Raw genomic sequence first — 13,465 nt, 5'->3', positions numbered from 1 at the left:
ACTGTCACCATTTGGCTTGTGATGCCTTAAAACAAATGCACTTTATCACAGGTTATGGCCTTTGTGTGGACAATTCGACTGAAGAGTGATTTTTTTCCTTTTGAGATTGTTTAATTTATGGGAATTTAAGAGGTCTAGGGAGGTAAAAGCATCCAATATTTCATCAGAAAAACAGTAAAACTTCAATAAAAGTAAGAAAGTAACCATTTTTAACCCCATTTGATCTCGGTGGGTGCAGAATCCCCCGGGTCGAAAGCTGCTGGACCGAGACGTATTTTCTTAAATACTCAGGGAAATGGACATCTGAACATCTACGATTTCCATGACAACTGGGCAAACTTGAAAGCCTCCCAACAGCTACAAGATGAACATAGAGGTGGGATTATTTCATCAACTATGAACCGTGCTGGAGGCCCAGCTGTTAAGCAGAGGTGTTAATGTTTTAATCAACCAGCAGCTCCTTTCTGCGGTGATTAAATGCATCAATAAAAGTCACATCCTGCAACCCAAAAAAAACATTTGAATTCATCCAAATTTGCAAACAAGTAAATGACTTTTTCTGAATTCACTCAGCTGTAGCAATTAACCACATGCAAACATCGTGGCGACAGTTGAAAGAGCGGCGTGTATGTTCATCTCCAAGCTTTGCAGCAGTACAGTATATTTTTTCCACCTGACTGTCTAGCTCTGCTGTAACAAACATTTCCTGTATTCAGCCAGTCACAAGGTTAGCTTTTGTGGCGGCGTTTTGCAAGCTGTATAGGCTTCGATTAAAAAAAAAACAACACCTTGATGTGATATTAATCGATTTAACTTTTCAAAATCAATGCTTAGCAATGCTGCATTTCTTTACACACCTATTGTTAAACGGCCTTAATGGTATCAAGTGTTCAAAAAACAACAACAGTGTGAGCTAATTGTTATTCCTGCAGAGCTTTCACTTGTTTTCTTTTTTTTTTTTTTAACTCAATGATGCATATTTGTTAGCATCTGGGTGTTAATTGGACTTTCTGTGTTATGTATTGGGCCCGTGTCTCCCTCGAGCGCTATCTCTTGCGCGCGCATGCGTGCGTGTGTGCGCGTTATTTGCTCTCCGTTTAACCTCAGAAGAGATTCGAGGCGACTCAACACGGCCGCTTTCAAATCTCTCTCTCTCTCTCTGTTTCTCTCTCTCTCACTCTCTCTCTCGCCCCCTGCTCCCTCCTCTTCCTCCTCCACCTCCCTCCCCTCCCCTCCCCTCCTCCTCCTCCTCCTCTTCCTACCTGATTCAGATCCGCTCCGACGCTATGCGTATGACCGCGTCTCTCTCTCTCTGCAAGGCGAGCACCACCGGAGAGACCCGCACGCTGCTGCTGCCGCCGCCGCCGCCGCCGCTGTTGCTGACCGCCGGCCGCCCGCGAGCACCAGAAAGCCGGCTTGACGAGCGACTCAGGCCGGGGCAACAGGAGCTGGGAGACACCGCCGCTACTGGTTTAACCTCCGCCGCGGAGGGAGGGAGGAAGAAAAATTAACAGGCGAAGGTAAATAATATCCATATTTTATCGACACATGAGAGCTCACACACACACATAAACACACACACACACACACACACACACATACACACACACGGGGTTCATTTGTGCAGAGGAGGTGGCCGCGCGGTAACGGTGGCCGTCCAGGTCGCTGTTGACAAATGTTTTTTTTCGCGTTTTGTGACAGCTGAACCGACTGAGCCCGTTTGACGGACACGCAAGGAGTTGAATTGAATATTGATATTTATGTTTTTTTGCGTGTCCGCCGAGAGCTCCTACAGGAAGAAAAAAAAAAAAAAAAAAACAGCGATACGGACGGAATGAATGATGAAGCTGGCTGAGGCGCACGACAGCAGCCTGTTGTGCATCCGTTTGTGTTTATTATTAATTTTTGTTTTTGTTTTTTTTAATATATATATATACAAGAAACCCTCTAAAAAGCCAACATAATTGAACAGCCTGCACACCTACACATACATGCACCGTGTTCTTATTTTTACTCTTCTTCTACGTCCAAGTTTGGTGTCACCGGGGGCGGTGAAGTGAGATGCAGACAGGTTTTTGAATAACGTGTCCACATCGTAATCAAGGAAACGCGCACGCACGCATGCACGCGCACGCACACACACACACACACACACACATTGCATACATACTTGCACTTTTTTTTTTTTAAGGTGTCTTAATGCAGCTGCATACTGAGAGATGTCGGCGCTGACATAATATATACTTAAATGCTGCTCCACGTGCGCGTGCGTGCATGGTGTGTGCGTGCGCGTGATGGCTATGAAGCATGCACACTCTCCCCATATCTGATGTTAATGCATGAAAGGCTGTTTAAAGCTGAATAGTCTTCTTGTAATGAGCCGTATCATCCATCTTTCCTCGTACTATTCATTTCCATCATTACCACCACCACCACCATCATCATCACCCTCATCCTCATCATCCTCCTCATCATATGTTTTGTGTCACTTGTCCCTAAAGGGCTGCTTCTGCACCACAGCGGCTTTGTTTTACAAGCACAGGGCTGACGCGTAAACCTCAAAGTGTTCTCTCACAAACGCAGGAAGAAGTAAAGAGGAACCGAGAAAGAAGAAGTTGGCTGTCGTTGTCTCTCCGACTCTGTAACTGACTGAAAGAGTGGCGGCGGAGGTGGAAGAGAGAAAAAAAAAAAAGATAATAATATTAGAGAAACAGGGATTACAGGGGGAGGACAGTTGTTTATATGTTTAAGCGAGGGAGCCTGCTAACCCCATCTCCCCCATAAAATAAAATTTAGAAAAAAAAAAGAACTCCAGTGAGCTTTTCTCTCCTAATCAATAATTCATTCCTTCATCTTTTCCAGAGTTGGCCCCGGATAGAGAGATCGGCAAGAGGACGAGTGTGGCGTCCCAGAGCCTGCTGTCCCATTCGTCATCCTCTCCTCTCTTCCCCTTCTTGGCCAAAAAACTTCACTCCTTCTCTTCCATCTCTTCTCTTTCTCCTCCTCCTCTTCTTCCTCTTTGTCTGCTCTTGCAGCAGCAAAACTTTTTTTTTTTTTTTTATCCCAACTCTTTTCTGTCCCTTTTCACTTCACTTTCTTCCTCCTTTTTTTTGTTCCACCTTTGACTCCTCATGGCGTCCAAACTGAACCCGAACGTCCTGTACGTGGCGGATCCTGGCGAGACGCTGGGGTCGCCCCAAGCGGACTCTGAAAGGACTCATATCGTGAGTACTCAGACATGTTTAGAGCTGCAAACGGCAAGATCTTTTTTTTAAAAAAAAAAAGTTAACATATGACTCAATCAAAAAGCTGGCCGGCGACAGAGAGACGGCGCCAACTCGCCACAGAAATCATCACAGTAGGTTTCACTTTTACATGAGGGGGGTGGGAGGGGGGGGGGGAAGGAAAAACTGTACGTTACCAGAGCTTGGCCTGATCATAAACAACAGAGGCAGCCCACCATCTTTCCTTTACGCTTCTAAGGAACTCTGTTACACAACTGGAGCCCTGCAGAAAAAGCCTTCACGCTTAATGAAATCACTATTTTATGTTGCTTTTAAAACAAGTTTTAACAGCTCAATCTGACCTGCGGTGCAAGACAAAAAAAAAACCAAAAAACTGATTTGCAGATCCAATAAAGCTACAAAGAAAGGGAAAAAAGTAATCTGGAGTGTTTCCACATCATCTTAAAACGTACTACATTAGTAATATTTGACCGTTATCCGACCCGGATCGTGAACAACTCTTTGTTTCTTCTCGTCTTCGCAGGCCGGAGAAGCCGGAGAAGAGTCGTCAGACAGCGACGGGGAGCAAGAGGAGACGTCGCACAAGCTGATCCGCAAAGTGTCGACCTCGGGACAGATACGGGCCAAGGTAGGAGACGCAGGAAGAAAAGGAGAATGTATATATATGTGTGTGTGTGTGTGTGTGTGTGCGGAGGTGGCGTCAGCTGTGTTTTATCCATTAAATAGAGGATTCCCAGCGCTCGCAGAGCTTGTGGAATAGTTGTGAAATTTTCGAGAGGTTTTGTATCCCGACACAGGAAAAAGTCAGGAAACTGGATTAAAATCTCTTGGCAGCGTCAGGTGATGTCAGAGGATTTTTTTTTTTTTATTAAACGACTTTTTTTATTAGAGTCGACGAAGAGCAAGCGGTGCTCGAAAACGTCACCTCGCTGCAACTTTTGCATTATAGATGGTTGGTTTTCAGCTGTTTTTTTTTTAACATTTTAGGGGTAAAAAAAACATCTTCCAGACCCCTTTGAGAGCTTTTCTGAACTTTTTACATATTAAAACAAGAAAAAAAAAGCAATGTTAGCAAACTAAAGGGAGGGATGAAAGTTTTAAGCTCTTAACTTGGGGGGGAAAGTCATGGAGTTTTTCATGGGAACCCTGATGAAACATTTGACCTGCTCATTTATTAAAGAGCTGATATAAAATTTAAACATCTCGCCGAAGAACGTGTGTGTGTGTGTGTGTTCGAAGCCGTTTTTGAAGGACATCACACACCATCACATTCAACTCCGCTGAAGGATCTTTTCCTTTATCTGTGTCTTACGTCTGTTCGATTGCAACTTTATCAACACTTAAATCAGGTCCTTTGATCTTATTTGCCCCCCCCCCCCTTCCTCCCACCCCCGCGTCTGAGTCTGTTGAGGTCAGCTGACTTCCTATTCAGGCTCGGCCTACTTCCTGCCTGCGTCACTCATGATGAGTTGTGTTAAAAATCTTTGACATGATCACACTTTACCGGCCTCTGAAATGTGTTTTACTGTAACATATTAACGATTTGATATCAGCCTCTTACTGGCAAACACATACACACACACACACACACACACACACACACACACACACAAATGTGCCTCATTAGTTATTGATGAACTAATAACCGCAATGAGAAATGCAGTCTCACAGCTGACAACTGTCCAAATTATTATTGTGTGTGTGTGTGTGTGTGTGTGTGTGTGTGTGTGTGTGTGTGAGTGTGGACATTGTTCTCCATTACCTGCATCGACCATCAACTGTAAATCACGCTCCGATCAATAGCAGACACGGGATACCCCGGCAACCCCTGTCGTCATGGGGACTGCATCCCATAATGTCAGATTTGTTCCTGCCTGCAGATGACGGTATCGGGTATCAGTCCGTTATTGATCGGCTAATCTCATCGGACACCATCGTAATGTTGGTGTCTGAGTGTGATGCGAGTGCCCCCATATAAGGGGCGTAAGAGCAACGGAGACGGTTGCCATGGAGAAATGAAGGCCGTGACCATATATAGGTAATATAAAACAGAGGATTTTAATGCCATTTTCCTCTTTTAGTGTCACCTGTGTTGCTTTTTTTTTGGTGTTTATGTGAAGTAATCCAGTAGAAAATGATGACAAGTCACTTTCAGCGCAATGATGACATCACATAGCACCCTTCCTATTGGCTGAAAGAAGCTGAAGCTAGCTCTGGCTACACATCTCGGATTCCCTCAGCTGTCAGTCAAATCTGACAACACCGTGATTAGTTCTTCGAGTGTTCACGCTTCTCTCTATGTGTGTGTGTGTGTGTGTGTGTGTGTGTGTGTGTGTGTGTGTGTGTGTGTTGATTAGCTTGCGTGCACCTACAGTCATGTGATTCAGATTAAGCTAGTCATCGACTCCAGGATTATGCTTCAGTGACAACAAAAGGCCTGAGCGGATTAGTGTGCTTGTGTATCCCTATTGTTTGTTTGTGTGTACATGTGGGTGAGGGCATATGTGCATCGGCACGTGTGTGTGTGTGTGTGTTCTTGCATACTTGGCTGCAGAAACGTGTGTGTGTGACATGTTGCTCCTCATTACTCCTCTCTTTACCGTCATGCGTTCGCCTCGCCTCATTTGATCGCCCGCCTGTTACTTTACTCGTTAGAGCGGGCGCCCGGTCGGCGCACTTGTTAAGGAGGTGCTAATTCTTATCAACTGTGACATGACACCCTGACGCTATTAGATTAACTCAGCTCCCTCACCCACAAGTTTCCAAATAATTACACAGATGCTGCGATAGCCCTCAAACACAGGGCGTGTCATTTCCACTCTTGAGACATTCATGTTGGCTGTAATTAAATATTCTGTGTTTAGAGACGAGATTTTTTGATACTTGGGCATCAGCGGAGTGCGTTTGATCTCACTGCAGTCACTCCTTGCTTGAGATTTGAGTATTATAGCCAAAATTTTACTAAATCTGCATTTTTTTTTTAATTCTTGATGCACAGTTTTACACACAACCTCGTCCTGCTAGGTGTGTGTGTGACAAACGCTCACCCCCGTTAATGTTTTGTTGCTTCTTCGTCGTGCACCGCAATCAAAGCGAATGTGACCTTGGAGATTTGTTAATTGGCTGACTCAGTGAAACTCTGTGAGCCTGCACGCTGTGAGACTGACGAGTTTGGATCTTAAGACCGATAGAGAGACTCCTCTCTCTCTTTCTCTCTCTCTGCTGTATGTGTTTATGCTTGTTTTGATATCTTTTGTGAGAATCAGTTTGAGTTTTTGCACTGAGGTTTTTTTTTTAAAAAAAAAAAGCTGCGTGGGCACCTGTCTGTTCCTGCAGAGAAAACAAACCTCCACCCAACCCATCCTGCCAGGAAAATAAGAAGACAGATATACAGCATGATCGGTTTTAAGATGTCAGCCTTTTTTTTATATATATATATATATATTTAAAAGCCTTGACCTTTTTTGAAATAAAGAAAACATTTTTTAACCTTGAAGCGAGCTAAAAGCGTGTAGAAATGCTTTATATCACCCCCGTTTCCATGACATTTCATATTGTTTTCCATAGCGACCGATACAAACCTACAAAGGAATGTCATGTTATTGTTCGCTGACCAGAAAACTTTAAGGATTTCTATACAAATGCCATCTAACCGACTACATGACTAATCTAAAAAGAGAATGAGAGACAAACTAAACTTTATTTAGCACCATATTTGGATGCTTAGTTTACTGCACTGCTTATATTTCCAAATGTTATATTACATTCTGCACTTATCCCATGATTAGGATGCTGGACCGCCTGCTCTCTCATCCATTATCATGCTAATTACTATCAATCACCTGCAACAGTTGTACATTTTCTGGCAGATTTGAGTCGTTCAGCTGTTCTTAATTTCTTCATAGAGTCTAAATGTAGTAAATTTTAAGTTTTTATGATGATAGAAGTACAAGTCTGTGTGTCTTTTGTGCCATAAATCAAGAGAATATGCTGCAGCTCTACATATACCAGCCAATCAATAGCATGTATTGCATCTAGATACAGTATGTGATGCTGTATTGTGGTTGAGCACAACATAATTCACATCCCAGTATAGTTAATCAATACCACGATGCATCTGATATGTAAATATTGCAAAAAATGTTTCAGAAGCTTCTCAACTTTTAATTGTACAAGATCAAACTGAAACGTCGCGTCATCGATTTTAAATACATTAACATAAACAAGAGCATCCTCTGAGTTTGCATTTGGAAATCAGCTGGTTTTTCTTTACGTCACAGAGCAGGAACTGTTCTCGCTCCCGTTCCGCTTAAAACTTTGCAAACTGCATAGTTGCAACGTCACATTAGCTTATCTCAGTCAGACATCTTCCCTGCTATCCGTTCAGAGCAACTATCCACTGAGCAACTAAACCATTAAAACTATGCAAAGACTCTAAATGTTAACGTTTATTATGTCTTACACGGCCATCTGCGTGAGATACTCTTTGATGCACTTGATTTATACAACATTTACAGCTGTTTTTTAGTTGTTTTAACATGTTAGCATCTAGATCTACAACTGACTGGTTAAAAAACTCAGCTCTCATCAATCTTATTCATATTTATAGTAGAATTTCTTTATATTTAACTTGGTCCAGAGCTGAATTTGTGGTGTGCCACAAGCTCTTTCTTAACTTTTTTGAATGTTTGGCATCGCATGCATTTGACGGGCAGCCAACTGACCTGGTTACACCAGGAAGTGGCACAGCGGTTTTCACCCGTGTTTATTTTTGAAACAAGTCGCCCTAGAAGCTTGGTGACGTAGTGACTACTCTCAGTTGGCAAGCTAACCACTCGCATGCTATCGAGCTAATCAGTCTTCTGTTTTCTCCTCACTGTGACGTTTAATCCCCCCCCCCTCCTGGCGTTTTTTGTTCTCATCATCATCAATCAATAAAGACATATTGAAGGATTAAAAAGAACTGTCAGTTAGCTGCTAGCTAGTTAGCCAGCAAGCTAACCAGTTTAACTGCTGGTGTGACTGGGCCTTTTTAACACTATGTAGGGAAATTCAGATTTTCTTGACTGATTGGCAGATAAAACTGAGTGTTTCAGTCATTTTATGTGAAGTTTTTAACCTCTAGTAGCGGGATAAAGGTGGCTGTAATGCGCCAAGAAGTGCAGCAGTGTGCCAACAAATGCAGAGAAGAAGAAGAAGACTGCAAGCTAGTAAACACTTCTCTTCACTGTGACGTTTAATCCCCTGCCCCCCCCCCCCCCCCCCCCCCCCGGCGTTTTGTTCTCATCATCATCAATCAATAAAGACGTATTGAAGGATTAAAAAGAACTGTCAGTTAGCTGCTAGCTAGTTAGCCAGCAAGCTATCCAGTTTAACTGCTGGTGTGACTGGGCCTTTTTAACACTATGTAGGGAAATTCAGATTTTCTTGACTGATTGGCAGATAAAACTGAGTGTTTCAGTCATTTTATGTGAAGTTTTTAACCTCTAGTAGCGGGATACAGGTGGTTGTAATGCGTCAAGAAGTGCAGCAGTGCGCCAACAAATGCAGAGAAGAAGAAGAAGAAGACTACAGGGTTTAAAATAGCTTTAAAAATCAGCTTTGCAAATGTTTTACGAGGTATGATGCACTTTTGTTTGACCTCAAGCGTGCACACAATGTATTTTGATGAGTAACACTCGAGGTAAACTTTAGTTTCTTTACAAGAAAACTCCACAGGGTACTTTTTTTTTTTTTAAATGTAGCGTTGGCACAACTAGAAGCATTTTATGCCAACAGGAAGTAGTAGGGGTTTTTTTTTTGAGAAATTGGACATGTGATGCTGATTTTGAGCAACAGAAACTGCCGCGCACATGCAGTAGCTTTGAGGTTTCTCATGCTGTCAGTCAGTTTAAAAGACAGTTGCGTCACATGTTGTAACAAAGTCTGGAGTTATGTCTCCTTTATAATCAGAGTGACCTCCCTGATTCTCTGTTTTTCTTTCTTTTTTTTGTGTGTGTGTCTGTTTCTCTCTACCTCCAGGCTCAGTTGCATAAGGTTTCACACTCTTTCTTCTTCCTTTTTCCCATCCTCCTCCTCCTCCTCCTCCTCCTCCTCCTTCTCCTGTTTGCCTTGCTCTCATTTACTGTGTGGAAAATAAAGGAGACACAGGAAGAGATTGAGGCGGAAGAGCAAACAGCTTCTGTGAAGTGTGTGTGTGTGTGTGTTTGTGATTTGTGTGAATGCGCGACACCACCGTTGAGGCTTTGAGTAGGCCGATCACGCAAGCTGTAAGGGACGCACATACATGAAAGCACACACACACAAACACACACACACAGAAAAGGGCAGTCCCTTCATTATGTTTCCCTCCGATGTGAGACACAAGACATCTCTTTTTCTTCTTCTTCTTCTGTCTGCACTCTTTTAATTTCTTTTTTTTAATAATTTCTCAGCATGTTTCCCCCCCTCGTTTGTGTCATCAATCTCGTCCTCTCCTCGCTGCTCTCCTCCGCTCCCCCATTTGTTGTATTTTCCGACAGACTCGAGAGCCTTTTTCCTACGAAAACAAAAATAAATCATTCAAAATAACACCGAAATAAACACCAGCACATTATTCTTAATCATATTCGACCATTTTTTTCCTATTTTCATCTTATTATTTTTCCAGTTTCCTATTACTCTTTTTATATTACTTTTCCCCCCCTTTTACCTTCAGATGGCCTTTTTTTTTTTTTTAAAGATGAGAACAATCAATAACTTTTCTCTGAGACGTTTCCTTCTAAAATAGCAGCACCACTCCAGATTATATAACCGGTCGTATTTCTGGTCGTTTTTTTGAGCGGTGACCAACAGGTAACACATTTTTTTTCCATTCCTTTTGGATTTCCTGCACGCTGCTTTGGAATCAAAACCCACTATATTTGTTCCTTTTTTTATCTGCATCTCAGCTCCCAGTGCAGAAGTCTGTGTGGGTGTTCACTGCAATGGAGATGAGGACGAGTTGTGTGTGTGTGTGTGCAAGTGTGTGCATGTGTGTGCTTTGATTTATGCCCTTGGCTTGATGTGATACAGCTGCAATAGTGTGTGGGTCAATACTGAGAGAGAGAGAGAGAGAGATGGAAAGAGGAGAGATGGAGATAGACAAAAGGAGAAAATTAGTAAGTGGAAGAGAGAGAGAGAGAGAGAGATGGAGGCAGAGTGGAAAGTAGCAGATCCAGTGTTATATAAGAAATCCGCACAGCAAACAGACGGCTCCTAATACCCCTCGTATTTACCATCACAACAGGTCAGCAGGACGGAGGAGGAGGCGGCGACCCCCGGGCCGTATTTAAGATGTGTCGGTCGAGCTCCGGTCGGTACAAAGATTTTGCGCAAAACACATTGTTTTTTGTGTCCTTAAGGCTGAACAAAACACGCTCTCGACGCGCTTTCCTACATCATAAAACATGTGCAAATACTTTCTTTATGAATGTTTGGAGACTTGTTTTTGTTTAAATTGGCTTAAATTTTTTTTTTCTTTCTTCTTCTTCTTCTTCTTCTTCTTCTTCTTCTTCCTCACCCGTTTTATTGGTGATTTTCTACCTTTTTTACAACACTTTACCGCCGCAACTATGTGGAACCGAGTTAAAGCGAGTGATGTCATACAGCTGTTCCTGTCTATTTTTTTTTTTTTTTCCGTTTTTGATAGATTTATAGCTTGTCTTTGAGGTAAATGCCAGTTTTATTTACCAACACATTGGCTGGATTTTAATCTGCTACTTATGAGATTCTTAAATCTTCATTTTCCTTCCATAAATAGAAAAAACTAATAGAAAAAATAGAAAAAATGCCAAAACTGAAAATACATACATATGGAAAAGAGAGAGAGAGAGAGAGAGAAGTCTGGAAATGGAAACTTACAATAAAAACAAAAAAAGAAATTGTCAAAATCACCGACCAGATGTTAACAGCCAAAGCAAGAATGTCCTAAAAATGCTAAAAATGGAAGCTTAAGTAGCTTTAACAAGCTAAAAAAGATCCCCTCCAGACATGTTTTAAGATGTATATAAAATACTAGACTTTGATTGATAATGTTGCGTCTAATGTGGTTTTTTTGAACATAAAAAAACAAAAAAAAAGGATCAATTATCTTGTTAAAATCCTTAAAATGACATCTCCTCCTTCTCCCTCATTAAAAAAAAAAAAAAAAATCTCTGAATGTGCAAATGTTTTTCATTTTAAAAGTTTAACTGCTGGACACAAGATGTCTCTGATTTTACCGTTCTCAGTGTGTGTGTGTGTGTGTGTGTGTGTGTGTGTGTGTGCACAATGAACGGAGGCTTCACTTGTGTGGTTGTGATGTCACAAATCCTGCTCACCTTTTTTTTTTTTTTTATTTAAATTAAACTTTCCCTCTTCAGCAGATGAATATGAAAACGGTTTACTAGTTTCAAACTCTGCACAGTGAAACCGAAACATCCGATTTGAATGAACGAGAAGCAGAACACACTTTTTTTTTTTTTTTTGAGCGGAGAGGTCCTTTAACTCAAGATCAAAACGTGTAGGTGATAATGGAGACCAGATTAGTTGCATGCTCAATTGCTGAGTAAATCATGACCACAAACGCTCATAACGCAGATGCAGATTAATTGTTCTGTTCGCTCCGTAGCCAACTCAAACCCCCCAGAGACATGTGCCAGAAATGTGTATCGCTGCGCTACGTCTGTGCTGGTAGAACACAAGATACAAACAACATGGGACCCACTCATAAAAATATCTCTCCACAGATCATTAGTGGCTAAAACCTCAACATAGTACCTTTTTTTTTTTTTTTTTAAATGCAAAGCATCAGAGCCAGAAAACCACAACACCTACTGACTAAGTGCCAAATACCAGTGAAATTGCGAAGAATTCAACATTTCCTCACAGGATAAAGATCTGAAATACTTTGTTATCTGCAGCTTTTTGGTCTTGTGACTGTTTGACTCACGCTCTTTGTGAGCTAATCGTTAAAGGCGAACGACGGAGCTCCTCGGCTCCTGATTGGCCGCTTCGTCGTGTCGCTTGTACACGAATGTTCACCCGAAACTTCACCACGTTCCCCTTTTTTCTTTTGGGTGAGTAAAAGGTAAGCTGCTAAATTATCTTTTAATCACCTTCATCTATCTCTAAACCGCAAGCTGTCAGTCATTAAAACTCTAAAGGCATAAATTCGAAGAAACATTTATTAATTAAAACATGTTTCTTGGCAGGTAGGTGCGGCATTCGAGCCAAAAACGTTAATTTCTGGAGCGCAAAAACGTCCACAGAGAGGTTTTAAAAACTAGCTGCTAGCTGTTGGGGGGGAAATATAATAGCAGCTGTTCATATATTGTTTATGTCTTTAATTTCATCCCTTAATTATATTCTTTTAATATCAATGGTTATAGCTTCAGAGATGTTTTAAGAATAAATATTGTGTTTCCCAGCATGCCCCATAGATCCATAACCAGCTCCAGTATCACTGCTTGAACTTTTATAGGTAATCTATGATAAAGCTCCTAACATGACATGATCCACAATGGAGACGGAGCGCGTATTTATTGATTAGCTATAATGAAATTACTGTACGCGGGCTGTTAATCGTACACGCACGGGTGTACTCAGCCGTGCACATTGACACACACACACGTGTTTATTTAGGTCACTTTTAGGGGACTTTACATAGACCTACATTCACTTCCTGTAGACTTATTCTAACCCTAACCAGAACAGCTACTTGCCTAGACCTAACCCTAACCTTCACCAGTGACCCAACTGGGGCTTTTTTCCCCAATCGGACAAGTCGTCCCCATTTAACTGGTGAGTCTGGGTGTCCCCTAAAGGTAGGCTAAGTCAGACCCACACACACACACACACACGCAGAGTCTAAATGCTGAGCTGGTCTGTCTCTCTGACTTACTGGTGTTTTGTTAACTGGAGCCTTCCAACTCACTTTCTATTGATTTGACCTCATGTTCTCCGGGGACGTCAGACCGTCCAATCAGGAGTCGTCACGGTCACAGAAAGCAGGAAGTCATTCAGAAACTCCACTTTACATCCAAAGAAAGTAGGAAGTCCTTATAAGGCTCTGAGGGGAAAGAGTTTATGTGTGTTTTTAGGGGTGTTAAACATTGTTTAACATTCATTTTCTAGGAGAAATTATCATTTTCAGTCATTTAATTGTGGAGAAACTCACTATAATGTAGAATATGTGTGTAAAGTTTTGCAAATTTAAAGAA

At 41.8% G+C, this 13,465-nt stretch overlaps 1 protein-coding gene across 4 annotated transcripts in view; it reads left to right on the top strand.

The window, feature by feature from the left end:
• Positions 1–663: 663 nt before the first annotated feature.
• Positions 664–13,465, top strand: part of si:dkey-172j4.3 (diacylglycerol kinase delta) — an 89,092-nt gene continuing 76,290 nt past the window's right edge. For 3 of the 4 annotated variants that reach the window (XM_067578970.1, XM_067578969.1, XM_067578967.1), the window contains exons 1-3: positions 665–1,520; positions 2,863–3,224; positions 3,769–3,873. In XM_067578970.1, coding sequence (XP_067435071.1) covers positions 3,132–3,224; positions 3,769–3,873 — 198 coding nt within the window. In that variant the 5' untranslated portion in view covers positions 665–1,520; positions 2,863–3,131. Of the gene's footprint in view, positions 1,521–2,862; positions 3,225–3,768; positions 3,874–13,465 lie in introns of all 4 variants that reach the window. The other variant, XM_067578966.1, reaches the window with a different exon arrangement.

Source organism: Thunnus thynnus, chromosome 22 (assembly GCF_963924715.1).
Source record: "Thunnus thynnus chromosome 22, fThuThy2.1, whole genome shotgun sequence".
Lineage (NCBI taxonomy): Eukaryota > Metazoa > Chordata > Actinopteri > Scombriformes > Scombridae > Thunnus > Thunnus thynnus.
Note: the sequence above shows the minus strand (reverse complement) of the source record. Positions and strands in the feature narration are given on the sequence as shown.